The 24,015-nt window shown below is 35.4% G+C and overlaps 1 protein-coding gene across 1 annotated transcript; it reads left to right on the plus strand.

Moving 5' to 3' along the window:
• The first annotated feature begins 1,024 nt into the window (after window positions 1-1,024).
• Window positions 1,025-23,571, plus strand: LOC131621036 (uncharacterized). Its single transcript, XM_058892239.1, is given in 14 exon segments — window positions 1,025-5,178; window positions 11,252-11,672; window positions 11,818-11,946; window positions 12,026-12,398; window positions 12,487-12,581; window positions 13,864-13,913; window positions 19,557-19,837; window positions 19,840-19,976; window positions 20,122-20,250; window positions 20,331-20,703; window positions 20,791-20,885; window positions 22,085-22,138; window positions 23,278-23,321; window positions 23,323-23,571. Coding segments are annotated over 14 exon segments (2,430 nt in total). The 5' UTR covers window positions 1,025-5,065; the 3' UTR covers window positions 23,459-23,571.
• Window positions 23,572-24,015: the final 444 nt, after the last annotated feature.

Genomic DNA, 24,015 nt, shown 5'->3' on the forward strand with positions numbered 1-24,015 from the left:
ACCAAAAACTTCTGAATGAATTTTCTAAATAAAGGTTGGGTAAACATTATCCAAATCAAATCAGTGAAATTAAGCATCAAGGGATAGTTAAGTTGTGTAAGCATTTGTAATGTGTCAAAAAGAACAGAACAATAGAGTAGATATCAAAGAAAATTATGAAACTCACCTTAATTCCACTATCACGTGGCGCATAAAAAACAAAGAATGTGTCATCTAACATCATCCCTCTTTCAATAGAGTTAGACTTTTCAGGGGATGAAAGTCTTTGAAACTAATAATTGTTAAATCTCGATTAAGATAGTGTGCTCACCCTCTTAAGCAAAACGACTAAAAGATATTCCATGACAGTAGACAGCTAACAAAACCAGTTAGATGGCTTACACCATAAAAGGAAATAGCTTCTTCGCAGACGACATTATAACCGACCTCTGCCAAAAAATGCAAACCTGCATAAATAAATTAGGAAGGTACAGTAAAAGAAGATTCTCTAAGAAAACCACACACTTATAAAATTGAAAATGACTTCAAAATTCAAATTGAAAATGATGATTTCATAGTTCATTTTTTCATGTACAGGTATCATGAGGCAATTAAAAAACACCAAATTACATGAAAATTCACTCACTTATAACGCTCGCAAAAATGTAAAGCCATGTCTCCTACTGCCCTCCACTTACAACCACTTTGAATTGGCACCAGAATCAACTACAGCCTTGATGAGCTCCTCTACTTTAGCCTCTTCAGTTTTTGAATACTTCTCTAGCCTCTTCAGTTTTTGAATACTTCTCTAGCTAATGAAAAGACAATAGATGAAGTAGCGTGTACATGTGACCATAATCCTAGGCTTTGGGGCAGACTTTTATTGTGAAGAGGAGAAAAGTAGTCAGCTAAAAAGTAAATCATAATAATGGGCAAAGGGAATGAATTATATTTAATCTACTTTTATGTTGTCGTTGGCCCACTGAAAATATTATATGGTCGGAAGAAATAGCAAAAGACATTATTTCACCATATAAGACAAAAGGATAACAAACTTTGATAACTTTTTTCTCTCCACTCTCATTTGATCTTATCCTCTCCTCACCAATTTCCATTTTGCCCTCACCTCTCAATCTCTATATAAGTATGCTCTCATTACACTGAAAAGGGGAGGAAGAAAAATACCGATCCTCATCAGTGACAACAAGAAACTTCCGCCTGTAAAATCATACATAACCTTCATCCTTCAACTTCATATCCTCCTTAGCGTAGCAACGTGACACCACCACAAGTCCATCACGCTCATCACGCATACAAGCTCCGACTGCAACGTCACCGCATCATTTGCCGAGACGTCAACACTGATAAGCTTCAGATTACAGAGTTAAGCACTGCACTGATATAGTGCTCAGTTTTGTTGGACAACAACGGCGCCGAGTGTTCACAAATTCATCACATCTCCTTTCAACGCCGTCACAACATCAACAGCTCGCACCTGAGCAACTGCAAGTCTGACAACATCGTCGACGAGATTTATTTGATTTGAGTGGATTTCTTCCCCTGGTAACATCCGGGCGGTATTCTTCTTTCCTTGTTCTTGGATTATGAATTGTTGTTGCTGCTTGAGTCATGTTGATTGTTATTGCTTTGCCATGATTTTTGTTGCTGAAACTAGTTGCTAACGTGGTAATATTGTTTGAACCGTGTGCTTCTTTTACTAAAAACCGATTACAAGTTTTGAGATTGAGTTTTGAATCTGAGAGATGAGAGTTGTTGTTATTGTTGTTTTAGAATGATTGAAAGTTTTTGTTGTTGTTGAGAGAATCGTGAGGTTAAAAGAGGAGGGCGTTTTTCGTTTGATTGATAGAGGGATAAGGGAAGCCGAGATAATTTGAGAGAGAGAGAAGATTTTGGCCATGGAAGCAGAGGTTTTATCGTGAAACAGGGTGAGAGGAATTTTTTTAGGGTTTTCTGGATTCGGTTCATGGGGTTTGGGCTTGGCCCAATCCGAATTTCTTTTGATCACCGCCATCTCTATCCGTACCTCCCCTCTGCCTTGGCTTTTGCTCAATGGATTTGGGCTAAAGGGCTTTAAGTCCAACTAGATATTCAATTTCATCTGATAGCCCAACGCCTCTTTACTTGTTATCAGCCCAGCAATTTTCAGTAGTACACCCCTCATTTTTTATGTTCTTGTTTGCCCATAATTAGTATTTGTTAACTTCTTTTAATATTTGTTTTTTTTGTTTAGCCTCAATTTTTATTTGTTTCATAAATCAAAAATCCAAAAGTATGTTTTATGTTTAGATTTTGTTTTCATATTCAAAAATACAAAAATATTATAATAGGAATTTATTTCCTTTTGATCTCTAATTTGTTTTGCTTATTCAAAAAACTCAAAAATATTAGTTAGTATTTTAATTCTCGTATTTGATTTTATTTCACCTCTTTCTCTTGATTTCATTACTTGTTTAAGTAGTATTTCTTTTATTTTGAGATGGTTATCTCATGTTCTTGAAGTGTTTACTTCTTGTTTGTATATGCTTGTTGGCTTTTCATTTTTGTTGGCCATTTAGGTGCTATTTGCTTCTTACTTAATTAGTGATAGCTTGTTTTGATTAATTTTGTTGTGAGGTGAGATCTTTTGAGGGATCAATGAGCCATTGTTTGATTGATAAGTATTTCCTTATGTGGTTTATTTAATGTGGCTTGTGTGCCTTTTTCTTATTATGATATCTTTTCTATTGACATTGCTTGTGTGTATCCTTGCATGTCTTCTTTATGATTTGTGTTGATTGTCTTTTGACATTGCTTATGTGTATCCTTGCATGTCTTCTCTATTTTTTGTGATATCTTGTCTCTTGACATTGCTTGTGTGTATCCTTGCATGTCTTCTTGATGATTTGTGTTAATTGTTTGTTGACATTGCTTGTGTGTATCCTTGCATGTCTTCTTTATGATTTGTGTTGATTGTTTATTGACATTGCTTGTGTGTATCCTTGCATGTCTTCTTTATGATTTGTGTTGATTATTTCTTGACATTGCTTGTGCGTATCCTTGCATGTCTTCTTTATGATTTGTGTTGATTGTTTCTTGACATTGCTTGTGTGTATCCTTGTATGTCTTCTTAATGATTTGTGTTGATTGTTTCTTGACATTGCTTGTGTGTATCCTTGCTTGTCTTCTTAATGATTTGTGCTGATTGTTTATTGACATTGTTTGAGTGTATGTCTACATTGTCTCTTTTATTACTTGTGTATGTCTTGGTGTATCTTGAATACACTTTGTTTATCTTGAGTTTGCTTGTGTTTATCCTTGCTTGTCTCTTTTTTGTCATGCTCCCTTAGGACTTGACTTTTCAAAGTCATTAGACCTTAGGATCTTATCCAAGCATGATAACTTCTAGGACTTTTTTTAGTCTCCCTTTAGTTTAAGGCATCTTCTTTTTCTTTTCAACCTTTAAAACACTTAATAAATATCAAATAAGTGGAGAAGGGTGAGTATCCTTGCATTGGGATTTAATTCACCACTATCCATATTTCCCCTAAAAAAACACCAAGCAATAAAACACTTCAAAACACCTAATAAAGGTTCAAACTTAAAAAACGTAGAGAAAGGTGGGCATCCTTGCATTGGGCTCTAGATCACCTCTGTCTACATCAAAAAACACAAACCAATTTTCTTTTTCTTTTAAGGATATGTTAAGTCCTTCCCATACCTAGGCGTGTGAGTCTCCAAAGGTCGAGCAACGTTGAGATGTGATCTTAACCTCTGCCCACCTAAAAAACACAAAAACATACAGAAACTTTTCAGCTGAACTACGGCTGCTCTAATTCCTTTAAGGGATACGTAGGCATTGGATCGCGGGGTTCAAACGAGCACACTTTGTAAAAATTCCTTCTTTTCCCCGTGTTTTGTTTTCTTTCTTTTGTCATGCATTGCATTTAACTTTAAGCTTTAGACTCTTAACACCCATAGATTACAACTAACAAGAGTGGATACCGTCGAGTACGACGGACGTGAGGGGTGCTAATCTCTTTCCCTTGCGTAACCGACTCCCTTACCCTTTTCTCTAGGTCGTAGACCTTTGTTTGTTTGTTTGTTTATAGGTTTTAGTCGATGTTTTCCTTTCTCTTCTCTTGGGATAAATAAACACTCGATGGCGACTTCATTGTTTTTCCGATGAGTTTTTCCAGTTGCTTCAGACATGGGTAAAGTTCTTAAAACACAAGGATGAGTCTCATTCAATGTTCTTTGAATTCTGCACTCAGATCCAATCTGGGAAGGAGTGCAAGATCATAAAAGTCAGAAGTGATCATGGTGGCGAATTTGAGAACAGATTCTTTGAGGAGTTCTTCAAATAAAATGGTATTGCCCATGATTTCTCTTGCCCTAGAACTCCACAGCAAAATGGAGTTGTAGAGCAAAAGAATAGGACTCTGCAAGAAATGGCCAGAACCATGATCAATGAGACCAATATGGCTAAGCACTTCTGGGCAGAGGCAATAAACACTACATGTTATATTCAGAATATAATCTCTATAAGACCTATTCTAAATAAGACTCCTTATGAATTGTGGAAGAACAGAAAACCCAACATTTCATATTTTCATTCTTTTGGATGTGTGTGTTTTATTCTGAATACTAAAGATCATCTTGGTAAGTTTGATTCTAAGGCACAAAAATGTTTTCTTCTTATATATACTGAACGCTCTAAAGGCTATAAAGTATACAATACTGAAACATTGGTTGTAGAAGAATCAATCAATATTAGGTTTGATGATAAGTTTGGTCTTGAAAAACCAAAGCAGTTTGAGAATTTTGCAGATATAGATATTGACATATTAGAAGCTGTAGAACCAAGAAGCAAAGCTCCAGAAGCTGATAGTCTCAGAAGCAATGGATCAGAAGATCAAGTTGCTGCATCTTTAGAGAATCTCAGGATTTCTGAAGAACCAATAGTTAGAAGATCATCTAGACTTTCATCAGCTCATTCAGAAGGTGTAATCCTTGGAAAGAAAGATGATCCTATCAGAACTAGATCATTTCTAAAGAATGACAATCATAAGCAGTGATCAGAATCAGAATGTGTAAAGTTTATTCAAAACAACACAACTGTCATCAATTAGTTTCTGATGGTGAACACGTGTCTGTACGGTTAGTAAAAAGCGTGAAGAATCTGATGGGACGCCGTCCTAGGTAATTGTGTTAAATTATTTCATTAACCACGTTCTCTCACTTAACGTCACTCATCATTTAATGCAATTGATTTCTTTTGATTATGTAACTGTTCATTCTCAAAATTTTATTGCATTCTTTTTCAAATCCGTCTCTATAAATACATTTCAAATCATAACGTTTATCTTTTTCGCTCCCATTCTCTCTTTCTTCTTGCATGTACTTTTGCAATCTTTTCAGTTTCTTCTCAAACCCTAAGCGCAAACTCAGAAATTGTTCTTCTAATTTCTGTTTTGTTTCAATGGCCGCTTCATCATCTCACAACGTTGCCTCATCTGTCACTCTTCATCTCCAAGAAGAAGAAAATCAGCAAATCACTCCGGTTGTTGCTTGTTCCATTCCTAAGAAGGACTTGGAAGTTATCTGTGAACTTATGGTTGATTTTGACAGCATCGGAGAGCATGAATATCATCTCAAAGAAGATATCATTTTTCAAGGATGGACTTCACTGTTTGCTGAGTTTTGTGGGCCGGTCTACCCAGATCTTGTTAAGGAGTTTTGGGTACATGCAGTTGTTGCTCCTAAATCCATCTTGTCTTTCGTCCATGGAAAGTTTGTAGTAGTGACTGAGAACATCCTAAGAATGATGTTTGATCTGAGAAACCCTGAGGGTGCTTTTGAAATTGATCAAAGGGCTGATTGGGATGTTGTGTTGTCTACTCTCTATACAGATGTAAAGAAGACAAAGAATGTCAAGGACATGAGAGATCTTTACAAAATCTGGACCAAGATTCTTCTAGGGTGTTTCTATCACAGGAAAGGAACACACGCAACAAACTTTATCAACAATGAGCAAAAATACATTATGTATTGCATTGCCACTAAGAAGAAGGTTGATGTTATCTACATAATCTTCAATCACATGTGGAATGCTGTGAGGGATTCCAGAAATGCCTTCAGAGTGAAAAATTGTACCATTATTCCTTTTGGAAGAATCATTACAAACCTTCTTGTTCACTCCAAGATTGTTGAGAATCTGGAAGCTGAAGGTGCTATCAAAGACCTTGTTGTTACCACTGGGAGCTGCTTGAATGCTCTCACTCTGAGAAAGATGAAGGTGATTGATACTATCATCAAAACCCCTCAACCTCTTTATGGAACAAGAAGCAGAAGAGAACCTATTCTAGCTGACTTTGAAACCTTCTTCAGAAGTGAGGTACCAGGAGTCAGATCTAGGTACTTGAAGTCACTGGAGAAAGATGAAGGAGTAAAAGATCAAGAAAAAGGTGCTCCTGCTAAAGTAGGTCGCAAGAAAACTTCTAGGGCTGCTGCCTCCGAAGATGTTTCAGAAGCTGCTGAAAAGAAGGAAAGAAGGACCAAAAGAAAATTTGATCATCCTTCTGATAATCAGGTGAAGGTAGTTCAGAACGTAGCTGCTGCTACTAAAGAAGTTGTTCCAGAAGAAGTCATTGCTGAAGTTGTTCGGCTGTTTCGATTGAATTTGAAAAGAATAAGAAGGAGGCTGCTGAGAAAAAGAAGAAGAAGTCAAATAACAATGCTGAGACTGATAGAGTTGCTGAGAAGAAGAAAATCAGAAAAAGGTAACTGATAATTAATGACTCCGATGAAGAAGGGGATGTTCAAGCAGAAGCTGTGAATCAGCAGGAAGAAATCGTGCAAGGACCAACAACTCAAGCAGTTGAAGGTCAGAATGTTGTTGAAAAAGAGAAGGAAGCTCTGGAATCTGCCAGAAGGAGAGATATTTCTCGTGGAAAAGCAAAAATTATTGAAGAGCAGAAGAGTAAGAAGCAGAAGAAGCTTGAGGCGGTGTTCGAAGCTGTTCAGAAGCTATCCAAAGGTATACATCTCTCTGAACCTGATTCTGTTCCTGCTTTACGTTCAGAACCTCAATACCCTGTTCTGCTGGGAGACTTCAGGACTCTATTTGACTTTCTGAGGGAAAATCCTTCTGTGGAAGACCCAAGCTTGGTCATTCTAGAAGTTGTTGACCCACCAGAAGTTGAAGGTCCTTCTGCTCCTAGGAATCTGGCTGCCATTATTCAGGCACTTGAGAATGGAGACTCTGAGATTCCTGCTGCAGAGTATGGAGATGCTTCAATGCTGGAAGCAGATGCTGATGATCATGTTGCTGAACCAATTCCTGATGAGGAAAATCCTGCAAATGATCTAACCATGGAAGCTGCGGATCACAATGCCATTCCTGTGAATAGAAGTTGTGAAGCTTCTTCTGATGAACCTTCTCGTCTTGCAAGGACTCTGGAAGTTATTCAGAAGAACCAGGAGGAGCAGAGATCTATCAATGCTGAATTTCGTGCTTTCATGGAAAGGCAGAATGAGAGCAACAGTGGGATTCATGATATGCTGGCCAAGATCATGTCAAAACTAGGGTCATCTTAGATTGAGTCTTAAACTGTTTTTCTTTTGCTTTGTTGCATCTGTTTTTTGCATCTTCTTTTGCCCTTTCTCTTGTACTCCTAAACTTCTGTTTTCCTGAGCTTAATGATGAATATCCTTCTCTTCTATGTTTTTGTCTTGTTTTTCATCTGAATCTTTTATGTTTTTGATGTTATGACAAAAAGGGGGAGAAAAATGTGATAAATGATCTGATTTATTTTATCAGTTGCTTGGAAAAAGGCTCCACATTTCTAACAGAACTTGCAAAGTTCTATGTTTTTAAGTGTTGTCTTGCAGAAATTGAAGATCCTCTTTAAAGCTCAACATGAGAAGCAAAGAGATGAGGAAAAACAATTTTATAAAGAATCAAGCTTTTGAAAATTGAAGCAAGCTGAGTGCTATAAAGCTTCAAGACCTAAAGCAAGAAGGAAGAATGTTCTGATATTCTAATGATAGAATACTCTCTTCATTCTTATCCTTGATATGTTCTGATGCATGTTTTAGTGACAAAATATGCTATGAAACATTATGTTTGTTTGTTCTGATACATACTATATGTTCTGACTCATTCATGCTGACTGTTGTCGTTTAGTTTGTTCTGTAACATTTCAGGATGTAGAGATGCTCTGATGGTGCTCTGGTACATTCAACAATGTTCTGATACAATCTAGCATGCAATGATTCAAGAAGAAATTCAAGCTCTGAAGTTGTCCAATGGAAGCGGGAATTAGAAGCTACGAATATTCTGAAGATCTAGGAAATTCAAGTTCTGAAGCTGTCATATGAAAGCAAGAATCAGAAGCTGTGAATGTTCTGAAGACCTAAGCATATGTGAACGTCTCTACTGAAATACTCAGGGAAGTCTTTTATGCATAAAATTCTTCTATTATTTATTTCAGGGGGAGATTATTCATCTCAGGGGGAGATTGTCAATCTCAGGAGGAAACATATTCACACGTTGTCGATATGCTTATGTTATAGCTGTGTAATTGTCTTTAGCCGTCTGTTCTTTTTGATCGCAAATTCATATCATTTATGAATGTTTTTGTCATCATCAAAAAGGGGGAGATTGTTAGAACAAGATTTGTTCTGATCCGTATTCTTAGTTTTGATGATAACAAGGATATGAATTTTGTATGAGATAATGTGGTACTCTAATACTATGCAATTTCCGTTTCAGGAATTATACAAAGAGTATGCACAAAATTAGCGCAAGAAGCACTGACTCAGAAGGTTCAGCATGCAACATCAGAACATGGTATGGCAAGACATCAGAAGATGGTCAAGCAGAATCAGAACATGGGCCTATGGAAGCATCAGAAGAACTTGAGATCAGAAGCAGAAGCACTGAAGTTCTCATGGTATCACGCTCAGAAGCACTTCAAGGTCAAAAGACAAGAAGATGCTCTGCACCAAGCTGTTTGACTCTGATGATATTCAAACGTTGTTTACACAAACATCAGATCAGAAGCAAGTACTAGGTGGCAGGCTACGCTGACTGACAAAAGGATCGTTAGAAGCTATTAAAGGCAATGTCAGTAGACACCGCGGAAACAAGGCTCGAGGTAGTTGACAAAAGAGTGAAACATTAAATGCAATGCTGTGCGGAATACGCAAAGCATTAAATGCTCCCAACGGTCATCTTCTCAAGTGCCTATATATATGAAGTTCTGATGAGAAGCTTAACACAACACTTGCGCATTATACAGAAACGCTGTCAAAGTTCAAAAGCTCTCAAACTTCATCATCAAGCTCACTACATTGCTGTTGTAATATCTTAGTGAGATTTAAGCTTAAACTTAAGAGAAAATCACAGTTGTGATAATAACTTTATAAGAAGCATTGTAACTCTTAAAAGAATTTGTTTACATTAAGTTGTAAGTTCTAGAGTGATCAGGTTGTTGATCAGTATACTCTAGCAAGTCTTAGAAGTTGTCTAAGCAGTTTGTTCCTAGAGTGATCAGGTTGTGATCAGGATACTCTAGAAGACTTAGCAATTGTCTAAGTGGAAAACCATTGTAATCAAGTGTGATTAGTGGATTAAATCCTCAGGTGAAGTAAATCACTCCAAAGGGGTTGACTGGAGTAGTTTAGTTAACAATGAACCCGGATAAAAATCATTCTGCAAATTGTTTTTATCTTACAAGTTTTAAAGCTACATTTATTCAAACCCCCCTTTCTAAGTGTTTTTCTATCCTTCAGGTTTGTATAGACGATTTAATTGATTTATAGTAAACCTTTCGCGAGCACTATTTTCTATTAACTTTCAAAACCAAATTTTATTTAGTGTTTTTACCTTAGAGATCTATTCACCCCCTCTAGATACGATGTTGTTGTCTAACATTGTGTACGAGGGAGGAATTACAGCAAGAATCCTATATGGGATTGAACCATCAACCGATCCCAGGGATGAAACAATTTGAACTACAAAACTTATGATCACCTGATTCAACATTGGGGAGATACACCATAATGACCAGGTGAAAATGCAGTTCGACATGCATTGGGAAATCCCGGCCAACCCAATGTGTTTATCACCATGGCATCTCCTTAGAGTCGACGCCCAACGGGCTTATGTCAAATGGAAAAATACGCTCTAGAATGGCGTCGGATGTGGAAGAGACGTGAACGTTATGTCCTACAATTTCTTGTCGCACCGAGAACCTAATAATGAGACACACGTCTGAAAATATGAGTTGGTACAGATCGGTTACTACGCCTCAAATGTTTGTGTCCGACTCAAGATATTTGATCGACCCACACATTGGAGCCGCGTTGTCATCGAATACATAAAAACATTACCAACAAACATACACCCTCCAATAACAAATCCAACACACTTCCACCACTTAACCAACACAACGACGAAATCGATCCACAAGCACCTAACCACATCACCATGACCAATACCAAGACCAACAAATTCCACATACTCAAACTCAATACCAAGAATATGTACCATACAACCAACAATCCCATGTGAGTTGATCCATTACTCATCTTATCCTCGACCTATGCGAATATATAGAATATTCCCCAACCAACCCAACATACACACAACCATCCCATCACCGAAGTACACAACCGACCGAATACACATATAGCTACCAAACTCCACAAGACCAATTTCCTTTTTACCCAAATTATTCAAACGACCAGTGCTACCGACCACTCATCGAGCCCATACTCCCAACCAACACGACCAAACTTTAATAACATGGGTAACCGACTTTTTGAAAGTGGGTCTTATGGATATGCTGAATTGACGGATTTCATAGACTCATGTTGTATTGACTTTGCGGGGCCCTCGACCCAACCACACATAAAATTCATAAGAGACGAGTTACTAGGAGAGGACGGAGACGGAGAAATTAGGTTTTGCTGGAATTTATATTCTCACTATGTAATCATTTATTTAAATTAATATTATTAGTTTTTTTTAGTTTATTTTTAAATGTTTTTTTGTTGTTTAAAAAAATACTGAAACACCCCTATGCACTAGTTGAGATGATTTGTATACCGTGCATATATTAAATGGATTGCACATCCTCCTTAAATTAAGTGCATGCTCCATCATCTCAAATGGAGTGTACCTTTTTTTTCTTCATTTTTAAAACTTAATTATTTATATAATTTCTTACATGATAAAAGTTGAATGTGGTTTATTAAATATACACAGGATGCCTATCAGAGTGAGTTGTACTACTAGTGTAATGAGTGTAGCAACAACAAGGTGGTTGGTGGGACCCACGCCATTTCCTCTTGTTTGCTCTCCATACAAGAATGCAGTAATCAAATCCTTCCACTCCTCCGTTGACGCGAGAATGTCCGCCGAGCATCCCTCGCTAGAAATCATGGGAGGCGCACGTGACCGTTTCCTCCCATCTCTCACTCAACTCAGTCGCCCATACAAACCTTTCCCCTTGCTCGGATGGAACTGCCACGTGGAAACCATCTTCGCGGCTTTTTTCCGATCAACCCCAGACGTGAAGCTCCGACGTGAGTGCCTCAGAACTGAAGATGGTGGCTCCGTAGCTCTCGATTGGGTTTCTGGTGACGACCGACGCTTGCCTCCGGACGCTCCTCTTGTCATTTTGCTGGTTCGTTCCTTTGTTTGTTTAACTCATTTTGCTGGTTCCTTTACACGCACTTATTATTAGTCAAATTCATTTTGCTTGTTGGTTTACACTTATTATTAGTCAAATTCATTTATTGATTTTGTTTGTTTAATAATTGTGCACGCAGCCAGGCTTAACTGGAGGTAGTCAGGATTCTTATGTTAGACACATGTTAGTTAGAGCTGCAACTAATGGTTGGCGTGTTGTTGTCTTCAATAGTCGTGGATGTGGAGATAGCCCCGTCACTACTCCTCAGGTCAGTTCCTTCATTTCTTCTTCTTTTTAATATCTTTTCTTCCTTTTTACTAATATATATGTTTCGTTTTGTTCTGCAGTTCTATTCAGCTTCCTTTTTAGGAGATATGTGCCAAGTTGTTTCCCATGTCTCTGCTAGATACCCCAAGGCTAATTTATATGCAGTTGGTTGGTCACTTGGTGCAAATATTCTTGTTCGATACTTGGGTCAGGAGTCACACAATTCTCCTCTTTCTGGCGCTGTATCTTTGTGCAATCCATTCAATTTGGTTCTTTCAGATCAAGACTTTCGTAAGGGCTTTAATAAAATTTATGACAAGGCTCTTTCTAAGGCTCTCCGCAACATTTTTCACAAACATGCTTTACTCTTTCAAGATATTGGTGCCCAATATAACATTCCACTAGTCGCCAATGCTAAGTCTGTTAGGGAATTTGATGACGGACTAACCCGTGGTACGTCATTCTAACCCTTCGTGTCCTAGATACATCCAAATTTTCACCTATTATATGCTCGTATATATTCTTCTGTGAGACTTTGCAGTTTCTTTTGGATTCAACTCTGTCGATGAATACTACTTTAATTCAAGCAGTTCAGATTCCATTAAACATGTTCAAACACCTTTGCTCTGCATCCAGGTACAAAATTCTTATATATATTTCTCTTCATATGTACTTGCATAAACTTGAAAACAAATCAACAACTGTCAAATGTCATTTGCAATGTTCATTTATTCATTCAATTATACACTCTATATTCTTAAATAATAATAATGTTATCTTTATTTTATAAATTAAGGTTATGTTTGGGAGTATGGAGGAGAGGGGAAGGTTTCCCAAAACGAATTTTTTTAAAAATACAAGAAAATATTTGACATTTTTTGAAAAATTGATTTTGTATAGAATGATAAAAGAATGTATATTATTACTATATTTTTAATTTTTCGAATACTATAACAACATAAAAGACATTTTGAAAATTTATGTAAATCCTACAAAACCCTCCAAAGTCCCTTTTCAATACAAATTTTGAGTTCCCTCATATTAGGGTTTTTTTGGTGTTATGAATAAAAGCAAACCCTATAAAACCCTTCCAACCAAAATCATTCAATTCTTTCCTCTCAATACTTTTATCTTTTCAAAGCCCTCCCCTCGCTTTCCCTCCAAACTCACAAACATAGCCTAAGGGTTAGATCTGATTTTAAGAAACATATATATTGTTAAAGAGTCCCCATATTAGACAATATATGGTCTGAACATGTCTTTATAAATGAGGACAATCTTCACCCTATTAGCCAGTTTTGAAGAGATGAGTTAGGCTGAAGGACATTTCTTTAACATATATAAACACCGATTTTATTTCCAGAAACAGATTTTCTTTAAGCAAGAAAGATTTCCTAATAAACTCCTTTTGATTGCTTCATAATGAAAATTCACTTGTTGTGTATGTGTATGTGTTTGGTAGGGAGGAGGATGTTACAATAAGATACAACTAATCCTGAGGAAATTGCAATACGACTTTTAATCTGAATTTTTCAATTTTCAATTATATATAAATTGTTGAGTTGAATTTAATCAAAAGGTGATAACGATAAAAGCAAAATACCTGAATTGTACATGGTTGACCTATGCCATTTAAAAGAATTGGTAATGATTTCATTCTTACATATGCTATTTGTGCTGCATAAGAGGGAAGTTTAAATGGGATAATGGAAGAAGAAAGTGTATTGAATTATATGTGAAGTAAATCCCCAAATGGGACTAATATTAGTTAATATAGATAAAGCTATCGAGCTATTATGTTGTTACTTGTTACCCAACTGGTAATAGCCCGAATCTAATGAACTGGTTAGAACTTTGCACCATGTATTGTATAAAACACAATAATATATACTCTGATCACTTCCTTTTTTCCAGGCAGCCAATGATCCGATTGCTCCTTCTAGGGGAATTCCTCGTGAAGATATCAAGGTATGCAATATTTTAAATCAAGGAGTATAGTCTTATCATTCTCGACTAAAATGTATTTCGTAACTGTAAATGAGATGGAGTATAGATATTGAATATAGCCAATGATTTTTTTATTTAATTTATTGAGACATGGTATAGATAAGATGATACGTGATTTCGTAACTTTTACAAAATTTCCGTTTTTGAAATTCAAATGCTTACAACACTATTTTTGTTACTATTTTCTTTTAAGCCATCCTCTGTTATATTACCAAATACCAAGCATGTTATCACAATTTTTCAACCATCTCATTTTCATGAGTACCAAGCACACTCTTCGGTTGGACATATCACTGACAACTGATTTAGTGGATTATTTTATGGCACCTCACTCTGTTGATAAGATAGTGTTGGGTTCATGGCAAACATGGGCGGTTCCAAGGCCCAGCGAGTCCGGGCACGGGCCCGGGCTCAACCCTATTTTCGTTGTACTCCCTCCAATTTAATAGTCGATTTTTAGACAAAATCAGAGAAAAAATTAGGGGTAAAATTAGTAAAAATAGGGTGTGAAAATGAAAATCGATGAATAACCAATAATATAATTTTTTTGCCCAGACTGCTTAAAATTCTTGGCTCTGCCACTGATGGCAATGAATCGTGTTATGATGCAGTCAATACAATTATAATCTTGTAGTTGTTGTTGGATAAAGATCAGCTGACCCATATTCAACATCAGCTTATGATGCAGTCACGATTTAGTACATGGAGTCAGAATGTGAGCTGTCTGATCTTCATATAACAAACAGTTGTGATCATATGAAGATAGTTGCCGACAATTTTTCTTTTGTAAAAGATGAACTAACTATTAATGCTGGCTGATTAACTAAGCTATGATTATGCTAATTCTCTCCCATGTCTATCTATATATAAGTAGGGTTAGTCTTTTTTTTTTTCCTTTTTCCGAAATGTTAGTATCATCTCCTCTAACCCTTACACCAAACTAATCAAACTATTCAACCTCCAAAGTTAGTCTTTATTAACAAGTTCATTTCTCCAAAGTTAGTCTTTATTAACAACTTCATTTGTATTATTCTATATTCAAGAAATATCCTTGTTATTTTGTCAGGAAAATCCAAACTGCTTGTTAATAGTGACATCTAAAGGTGGTCACCTGGGATGGGTTGCTGGCGATGAAGCTCCACTTGGAGCCCCTTGGACTGATCCTTTGGTAATTGATTTCCTTCAATATTTGGAGACAAAAGCAGCCAAAACCCCACAAACTGGCAGCAATCCTGGAGATAATAAACAGACTTTGCATCACCTTCAAGTGTAGTGTAGTGTGACACTATTGCATATTTCATCAAGATCATTTTGCAAGTCCATAAAGAGAACATTCTAGAATATTCTTAGTCCCCGGAGTGCCAACATCCGGAAGCAATTACACTCTCCTTCCTACTCTAGCAAAGCATGTTGAATACCATTTAATGAATAGCTATAGAAAGTATATAATTTATAATTAATCTGTACTATAATTCTTTAAGAGTTGTGCTATATATACACCAATAATATAACACCGTAAGATTTACACCGTAGTTATTAAGCTTCATTGTAAAGCAGACACAAATTCCAATGCATATATATATATATATATATATATATATATATATATATATATATATATATATATATATATATATATATATATATATATATATATATATATATAGCATATCATATGAGAATGTCTATTTTATGTGAGAATGTGAGAATGAGTATGAATCATTGAATTTTAAAATAAATGGTGGAGATTATGGATGAATTTTTTCCCATATCCTACATCGTTTATTTCAAAATATAGGAGAGAGTAAAAAAGATTCATTCATAATCTCTACCATTTATTTTAAAATTCATTGGTTCAGACTCATTCTCACATTCTCATATGATATGCCAAATATATATATATATATATATATATATATATATATATATATATATATATATATATATATATATATATATATATGCCATATCATATGAGAATGACATATTTATAGAGAATGTGAGAATGAATCTGAACCATTGGATTTTAGAATAAATAGTGGAGATTATGAGTGAATCTTTTTTTTCTCTCTCCTGTATCTTGAAATAAATGAAGTAGGAGAGAGAGAAAAAAGATTCACTAATAATCTCCACCATTTATTTTAAAATCCAATGGTTCGGATTCATTCTCATATTCTCATATAAATATGTCATTCTCATATGATATGCCCTATATATATATATATATATATATATATATATATATATATATATATATATATATATATATATATATATATATATATATATATATATATATATATATATATATATATATAATAAAAAAAAGAAAAAATAGATAAGATAGTATAAAGATACCGTGTATGTGTCAAATGTGGTGTACACTTAGCATTTCTCATTCTTTAAACATTCATGACTTTAATTTATTTTGTATTTTTAAATTTTTATCATTTATATTTTATTGGTACATTTTTAAAATGATTTTATTTGCGCTTTGTAGTTACTGGATTTCTAGTCATCCTATATATTATACAATGTGAAAGGCTACTTGGCCAAACATTGCAGCAGTTTATTTAGCATCATAAAATAAAAAACATGAAAATTTATACTTTAGCAGAGTTAGAATTCTGTTTTGGGTTAAATGACAGAAATGTACTTTCAAAGGTTCTTCATGACTATTATGAATTGCAACTTGGGTTATTCTTCATGACTATTATGTATTGCAGCTTAAGTTGTTACTCCTTTAGGAGAATTTAACTTGCCATCCCCAAAATTATACCTAACACTCCTCAAAAGTATGCTTTTACCATTATACTCTTGCTTAAAGTCACTAATTTTCATATAATATACGTTTCTACCGAAAATTTCGAAAAAATATCATATTTTAAAAAATTTCCGTGAGTTTTTACCGGATTTTTTGAAATTTCCAGTATTTTTTGCAAAAGAAAAATTGTGATACCAAAAATTTCAAATTAACTAAAATTTCCGGTCTGATGTACAGGTCATAAATTAGAAATTTCGGGTATGTACTGGAAATTCTTTGTATCTCAAAATTGGATTAAAAAAATATTGGGGGAGGGAGGGGGGGGGGGGTGTTTGGGAAGTTAATTTCTCCTCCTTTAGTAAGACATGCAATTTTATGGCTTTTATTTCCCAAATTGATCCAAAGGAGATGATAAAACTTTCATCGACATACATAAGTCTCTTTTTATAAGAAGAGTTAAAAGCAATGTGATTGAAATAATGTTTGAGAATTCGTTCCCAAAGTTTCAACTAATCAAGTGATTGGTATTTGCCCCTGTTGCTCGATTAGAAGCCATAATGACACTTCTTGCTTTCTCTCTCATGCATTATGAATTTTAAACTCTTCCAAGTGGATGTAAAAAGTGTGTTTTAGAACGGTTACATCAAAGATGAAGTTTTTGGTACATTCAACAATGTTCTGATACAATCTAGCATGCAATGATTCAAGAAGAAATTCAAACTCTGAAGCTGTCCAATGGAAGCATGAATCAGAAGCTACGAATATTCTGAAGATCTAGGAAATTCAAGTTCTGAAGCTGTCCTATGGAAGCAAGAATCAGAAGCTGCGAATGTTCTGAAGACCTAAGCATATGTGAACGTCTCTACTGAAATACTCAGGGAAATCTTTTATGCATAAAATTCTTCTATTATTTATTTCAGGGGGATATTATTCATCTCAGGGGGAGATTGTCAATCTCAGGGGAAAACATATTCACACGTTGTCGATATGCTTATGCTATAGCTGTGTAATTGTCTTTAGCCGTCTGTTCTTTCTGATCGCAAATTCATATCATTTATGAATGTTTTTGTCATCATCAAAAAGGGGGAGATTGTTAGAACAAGATTTGTTCTGATCCGTATTCTTAGTTTTGATGATAACAAGGATATGAATTTTGTATGAGATAATGTGGTACTCTAATACTATGCAATTTCCGTTTCAGGAATTATACAAAGAGTATGCACAAAATCAGCGCAAGAAGCACTGACTCAGAAGGTTCAACATGCAACATCAGAACATGGTATGGCAAGACATCAGAAGATGTTCAAGCAGAATCATAACATGGGTCTATGGAAGCATCAGAAGAACTTGAGATCAGAAGTAGAAGCACTGAAGTTCTCATGGTATCACGCTCATAAACACTTCAAGGTCAGAAGACAAGAAGATGCGCTGCACCAAGCTGTTTGACTCTGATGATATTCAAACGTTGTTTACACAAACATCAGATCAGAAACAAGTACTAGATGGCAGGCTACGCTGACTGACAAAAGGAATGTTAGAAGCTATTAAAGGCAACGTCAGTAGACACCGCGAAAACAAGGCTCGAGGTAGTTGACAAAAGAGTGAAACATTAAATGCAATGCTGTACGGAATACACAAAGCATTAAATGCTCCCAACGGTCATCTTCTCAAGTGCCTATATATATGAAGTTCTGATGAGAAGCTTAACATAACACTTGCGCATTATACAGAAACGCTGTCAAAATTCAAAAGCTCTCAAACTTCATCATCAAGCTCACTACATTGCTGTTGTAATATTTTAGTGAGATTTAAGCTTAAACTTAAGAGAAAATCACAGTTGTGATAATAGCTTTATAAGAAGCATTTTAACTCTTAAAAGAATTTGTTTACATTAAGTTGTAAGTTATAGAGTGATCAGGTTGTTGATCAGTATACTCTAGCAAGTCTTAGAAGTTGTCTAAGCAGTTTGTTCCTAGAGTGATCAGGTTGTGATCAGGATACTCTAGAAGACTTAGCAGTTGTCTAAGTGGAAAACCATTGTAATCAAGTGTGATTAGTGGATTAAATCCTCAGGTGAGGTAAATCACTCCAAAGGGGTGGACTGGAGTAGTTTAGTTAACAATGAACCCGGATAAAAATCATTGTGCAAATTGTTTTTATCTTACAAGTTTTAAAGCTACATTTATTCAAACCCCCCCTTTCTAAGTGTTTTTCTATCCTTCAGGTTTGTATAGACGATTTAATCGATTTATAGTAAACCTTTCGCGAGCACTATTTTCTATTAACTTTCAATACCAAATTTTATTTAGTGTTTTTACCTTAGAGATCTATTCACCCCCTCTAGATACGATGTTGTTGTCTAACATTGTGTACGAGGGAGGAATTACAGCAAGAATCCTATATGGGATTAAACCATCAACTGATCCCAAGGATGAAACAATTTGAACTACAAAACTTATGATCATCTGATTCAACATTGTGGAGATACACCATAGTGACCGGGTGAAAATGCAGTTCGACATGCATTGGGAAATCCCGGCCAACCCAATGTGTTTATCACCATGGCATCTCCTTAGAGTCGACGCCCAACGGGCTTATGTCAATGGAAAAATACGCTCCAGAATGGTGTCGGATGTGGAAGAGACGTGAACGTTATGCACTAGTTGAGATGGTTTGTATACCGTGCATATATTAAATGGATTGCACATCCTTCATAAATTAGGTGCATGCTCCATCATCTCAAATGGAGTGTACCTTTTTTTTCTTCATTTTTGAAACTTAATTATTTATATAATTTCTTACATGATAAAAGTTGAATGTGGTTTATTAAATATACACAGGATGCCTATCAGAGTGAGTTGTACTACTAGTGTAATGAGTGTAGCAACAACAAGGTGGTTGGTGGGACCCACGCCGTTTCCTCTTGTTTGCTCTCCATACAAGAATGCAGAAATCAAATCCTTCCACTCCTCCGTTGACGCGAGAATGTTCGCCGAGCATCCCTCGCTAGAAATCATGGGAGGCGCACGTGACCGTTTCCTCCCATCTCTCACTCAACTCAGTCGCCCATACAAACCTTTCCTCTTGCTCGGATAGAACTGCCACGTGGAAACCATCTTTGCGGTTTTTTCCGATCAACCCCAGACGTGAAGCTCCGATGTGAGTGCCTCAGAACTGAAGATGGTGGCTCCGTAGCTCTCGATTGGGTTTCTGGTGACGACCGACGCTTGCCTCCGGACGCTCCTCTTGTCATTTTGCTGGTTCGTTCCTTTGTTTGTTTAATTCATTTTGCTGGTTCCTTTACACGCACTTATTATTAGTCAAATTCATTTTGCTTGTTGGTTTACACTTATTATTAGTCAAATTCATTTATTGATTTTGTTTGTTTAATGACTGTGCACGCAGCCAGGCTTAACTTGAGGTAGTCAGGAATCTTATGTTAGAAACATGTTAGTTAGAGCTGCAACTAAAGGTTGGCGTGTTGTTGTCTTCAATAGTCGTGGATGTGGAGATAGCCCCGTCACTACTCCTCAGGTCAGTTCCTTCATTTTCTTCTTCTTTTTAATATCTTTTCTTCCTTTTTACTAATATATATGTTTCGTTTTGTTCTGCAGTTCTATTCTGCTTCCTTTTTAGGAGATATGTGCCAAGTTGTTTCCCATGTCTCTGCTAGATACCCCAAGGCTAATTTATATGCAGTTGGTTGGTCACTTGGTGCAAATATTCTTGTTCGATACTTGGGTCAGGAGTCACACAATTCTCCTCTTTCTGGCGCTGTATCTTTGTGCAATCCATTCAATTTGGTTCTTTCAGATCAAGACTTTCGTAAGGGCTTTAATAAAATTTATGACAAGGCTCTTTCTAAGGATCTCCGCAACATTTTTCACAAACATGCTTTACTCTTTCAAGATATTGGTGCCCAATATAACATTCCACTAGTCGCCAATGCTAAGTCTGTTAGGGAATTTGACGACGGACTAACCCGTGGTGGTCATTCTAACCCGTCGTGTCCTAGATACATCCAAATTTTCACCTATTATATGCTCGTATATATTATTCTGTGAGACTTTGCAGTTTCTTTTGGATTCAACTCTGTCGATGAATACTACTTTAATTCAAGCAGTTCAGATTCCATTAAACATGTTCAAACACCTTTGCTCTGCATCCAGGTACAAAATTCTTATATATATTTCTCTTCATATGTACTTGCATAAACTTGAAAACAAATCAACAACTGTCAAATGTCATTTGCAATGTTCATTTATTCATTCAATTATACACTCTATATTCTTAAATAATAATAATGTTATCTTTATTTTATAAATTAAGGTTATGTTTGGGAGTATGGAGGAGAGGGGAAGATATATTATTACTATATTTTTAATTTTTCGAATACTATAACAACATAAAAGACATTTTGAAAATTTATGTAAATCCTACAAAACCCTCCAAAGTCCCTTTTCAATACAAATTTTGAGTTCCCTCATATTAGGGTTTTTTTTGGTGTTATGAATAAAAGCAAACCCTATAAAACCCTTCCAACCAAAATCATTCAATTCTTTCCTCTCAATACTTTTATCTTTTAAAAGCCCTCCCCTCGCTTTCCCTCCAAACTCACAAACATAGCCTAAGGGTTAGATTTAATTTTAAGAAACATATATATTGTTAAAGAGTCCCATATTAGACAATATATGGTCTGAACATGTCTTTATAATTAAGGACAATCTTCACCCTATTAGCCGGTTTTGAAGAGATGAGTTAGGCTGAAGGACATTTCTTTAACATATATAAACACCGATTTTATTTCCAGAAACAGATTTTCTTTAAGCAAGAAAGAATTCATAATAAACTCCTTTTGATTGCTTCATAATGAAAATTCACTTGTTGTGTATGTGTATGTGTTTGGTAGGGAGGAGGATGTTACAATAAGATATAACTAATCCTGAGGAAATTGCACTACGGCTTTTAATCTGAATTTTTCAATTTTCAATTTTCAATTATATATAAATTGTTGACTTGAATTTAATCAAAAGGTGATAACGATAAAAGCAAAATACTTGAATTGTACATGTTTGACCTATGCCATTTAAAAGATTTGGTAATGATTTCATTCTTACATATGCTATTTGTGCTGCATAAGAGGGAAGTTTAAATGGGATAATGGAAGAAGAAAGTGTATTGAATTATATGTGAAGTAAATCCCCAAATGGGACTAATATTAGTTAATATAGATAAAGCTATCGAGCTATTATGTTGTTACTTGTTACCCAACTGGTAATAGCCCGAATCTAATGAACTGGTTAGAACTTTGCACCATGTATTGTATAAAACACAATAATATATACTCTGATCACTTCCTTTTTTCCAGGAAGCCAATGATCCGATTGCTCCTTCTAGGGGAATTCCTCGTGAAGATATCAAGGTATGCAATATTTTAAATCAAGGAATATAGTCTTATCATTCTCGACTAAAATGTATTTCGTAACTGTAAATGAGATGGAGTATAAATATTGAATATAGCCAATGATTTTTTTTATTTAATTTATTGAGACATGGTATAGATAAGATGATACGTGATTTCGTAACTTTTACAAAATTTCCGTTTTTGAAATTCAAATGCTTACAACACTATTTTTGTTACTATTTTCTTTTAAGCCATCCTCTGTTATATTACCAAATACCAAGCATGTTATCACAATTTTTCAACCATCTCATTTTCATGAGTACCAAGCACACTCTTCGGTTGGACATATCACTGACAACTGATTTAGTGGATTATTTTATGGCACCTCACTCTATTGATAAGATAGGGTTGGGTTCATGGCAAACATGGGTGGTTCCAAGGCCCAGCGAGTCTGGGCACGGGCCCGGGCTCAACCCTATTTTCTTTGTACTCCCTCCAATTTTATAGTCGATTTTTAGACAAAATCAGGGATATAATTAGGGGCAAAATTAGTAAAAATATGGTGTGAAAATGAAAACAGATCAATAACCAATAATATAAATTTTTTGCCCATACTGCTTAAAATTCTTGGCTCTGCCACTGATGGCAATGAATCGTGTTATGATGCAGTCACTGCAGTTATAATCTTGTAGTTGTTGTTGGATAAAGATCAGCTGACCCATATTCAACATCAGCTTATGATGCAGTCACGATTTAGTACATGGAGTCAAAATGTGAGCTGTCTGATCTTCATATAACAAACAGTTGTGATCATATGAAGATAGTTACCGACATTTTTTCTTTTGTAAAAGATGAACTAACTATTAATGCTGGCTGATTAACTAAGCTATGATTCTGCTAATTCTCTCCCATGTCTATCTATATATAAGTAGGGTTAGTCTTTTTTTTTCTTCTTTTTCCGAAATGTTAGTATCATCTCCTCTAACCCTTACATCAAACTAATCGAACTATCCAACCTCCAAAGTTAGTCTTTATTAACAAGTTCATTTCTCCAAAGTTAGTCTTTATTAACAAGTTCATTTCTCCAAAGTTAGTCTTTATTAACAAGTTCATTTGTATTATTCTATATTCAAGAAATATCCTTGTTATTATGTCAGGAAAATCCAAACTGCTTGTTAATAGTGATATCTAAAGGTGGTCACTCCACTTGGAGCCCCTTGGACTGATCCTTTAGTAATTGATTTCCTTCAATATTTGGAGACAGAAGCAACCAAAACCCCACAAACTGGTAGCAATCCTGGAGATAATAAACAGACTTTGCATCACCTTCAAGTGTAGTGTAGTGTGACACTATTGCATATTTCATCAAGATCATTTTGCAAGTCCATAAAGAGAACATTCTAGAATATTCTTAGTCCTCGGAGTGCCAACATCCGGAAGCAATTAGTTTTTATTGTTAAGTCTATGACCTAGGATTAATGAGACAAAAGTGTTGTTGGAAAAACAAATTTTAATTTCCAAGCAATGGGGTGGGACTAAAAGATTATCAAGCTTGCACTTTGGACTTTTGATTTTCTTTTGGGCCTTTTATCTTTTAATTAGGATTCACTTTTTTAAAAGTTAAGAAATCTAAGATTTAACCTGCCATCCCCATAATTTAACCTGGCACCTCCATATTAACTGTGCTTTTTATTTTAATATCCTTCGTGAATTTTACATATTTTGGAAAATTTTCACATTTATTAAATTTTTGAGATTTTTGGGGAATTACATGAATTTTTATCGGATTTTTTCAACAGTCTATGAGTTTTGACTGGACTTCTAAAATACATGTGTAAAAAGCATACCGGATTTTTGGTCAATCAAATATGAATGATCGAATTTTTCAAAAATCC

The sequence above is a fragment of the Vicia villosa genome, linkage group LG7 (genome assembly GCF_029867415.1).
Source record: "Vicia villosa cultivar HV-30 ecotype Madison, WI linkage group LG7, Vvil1.0, whole genome shotgun sequence".
Classification (NCBI taxonomy): Eukaryota; Viridiplantae; Streptophyta; class Magnoliopsida; order Fabales; family Fabaceae; genus Vicia; species Vicia villosa.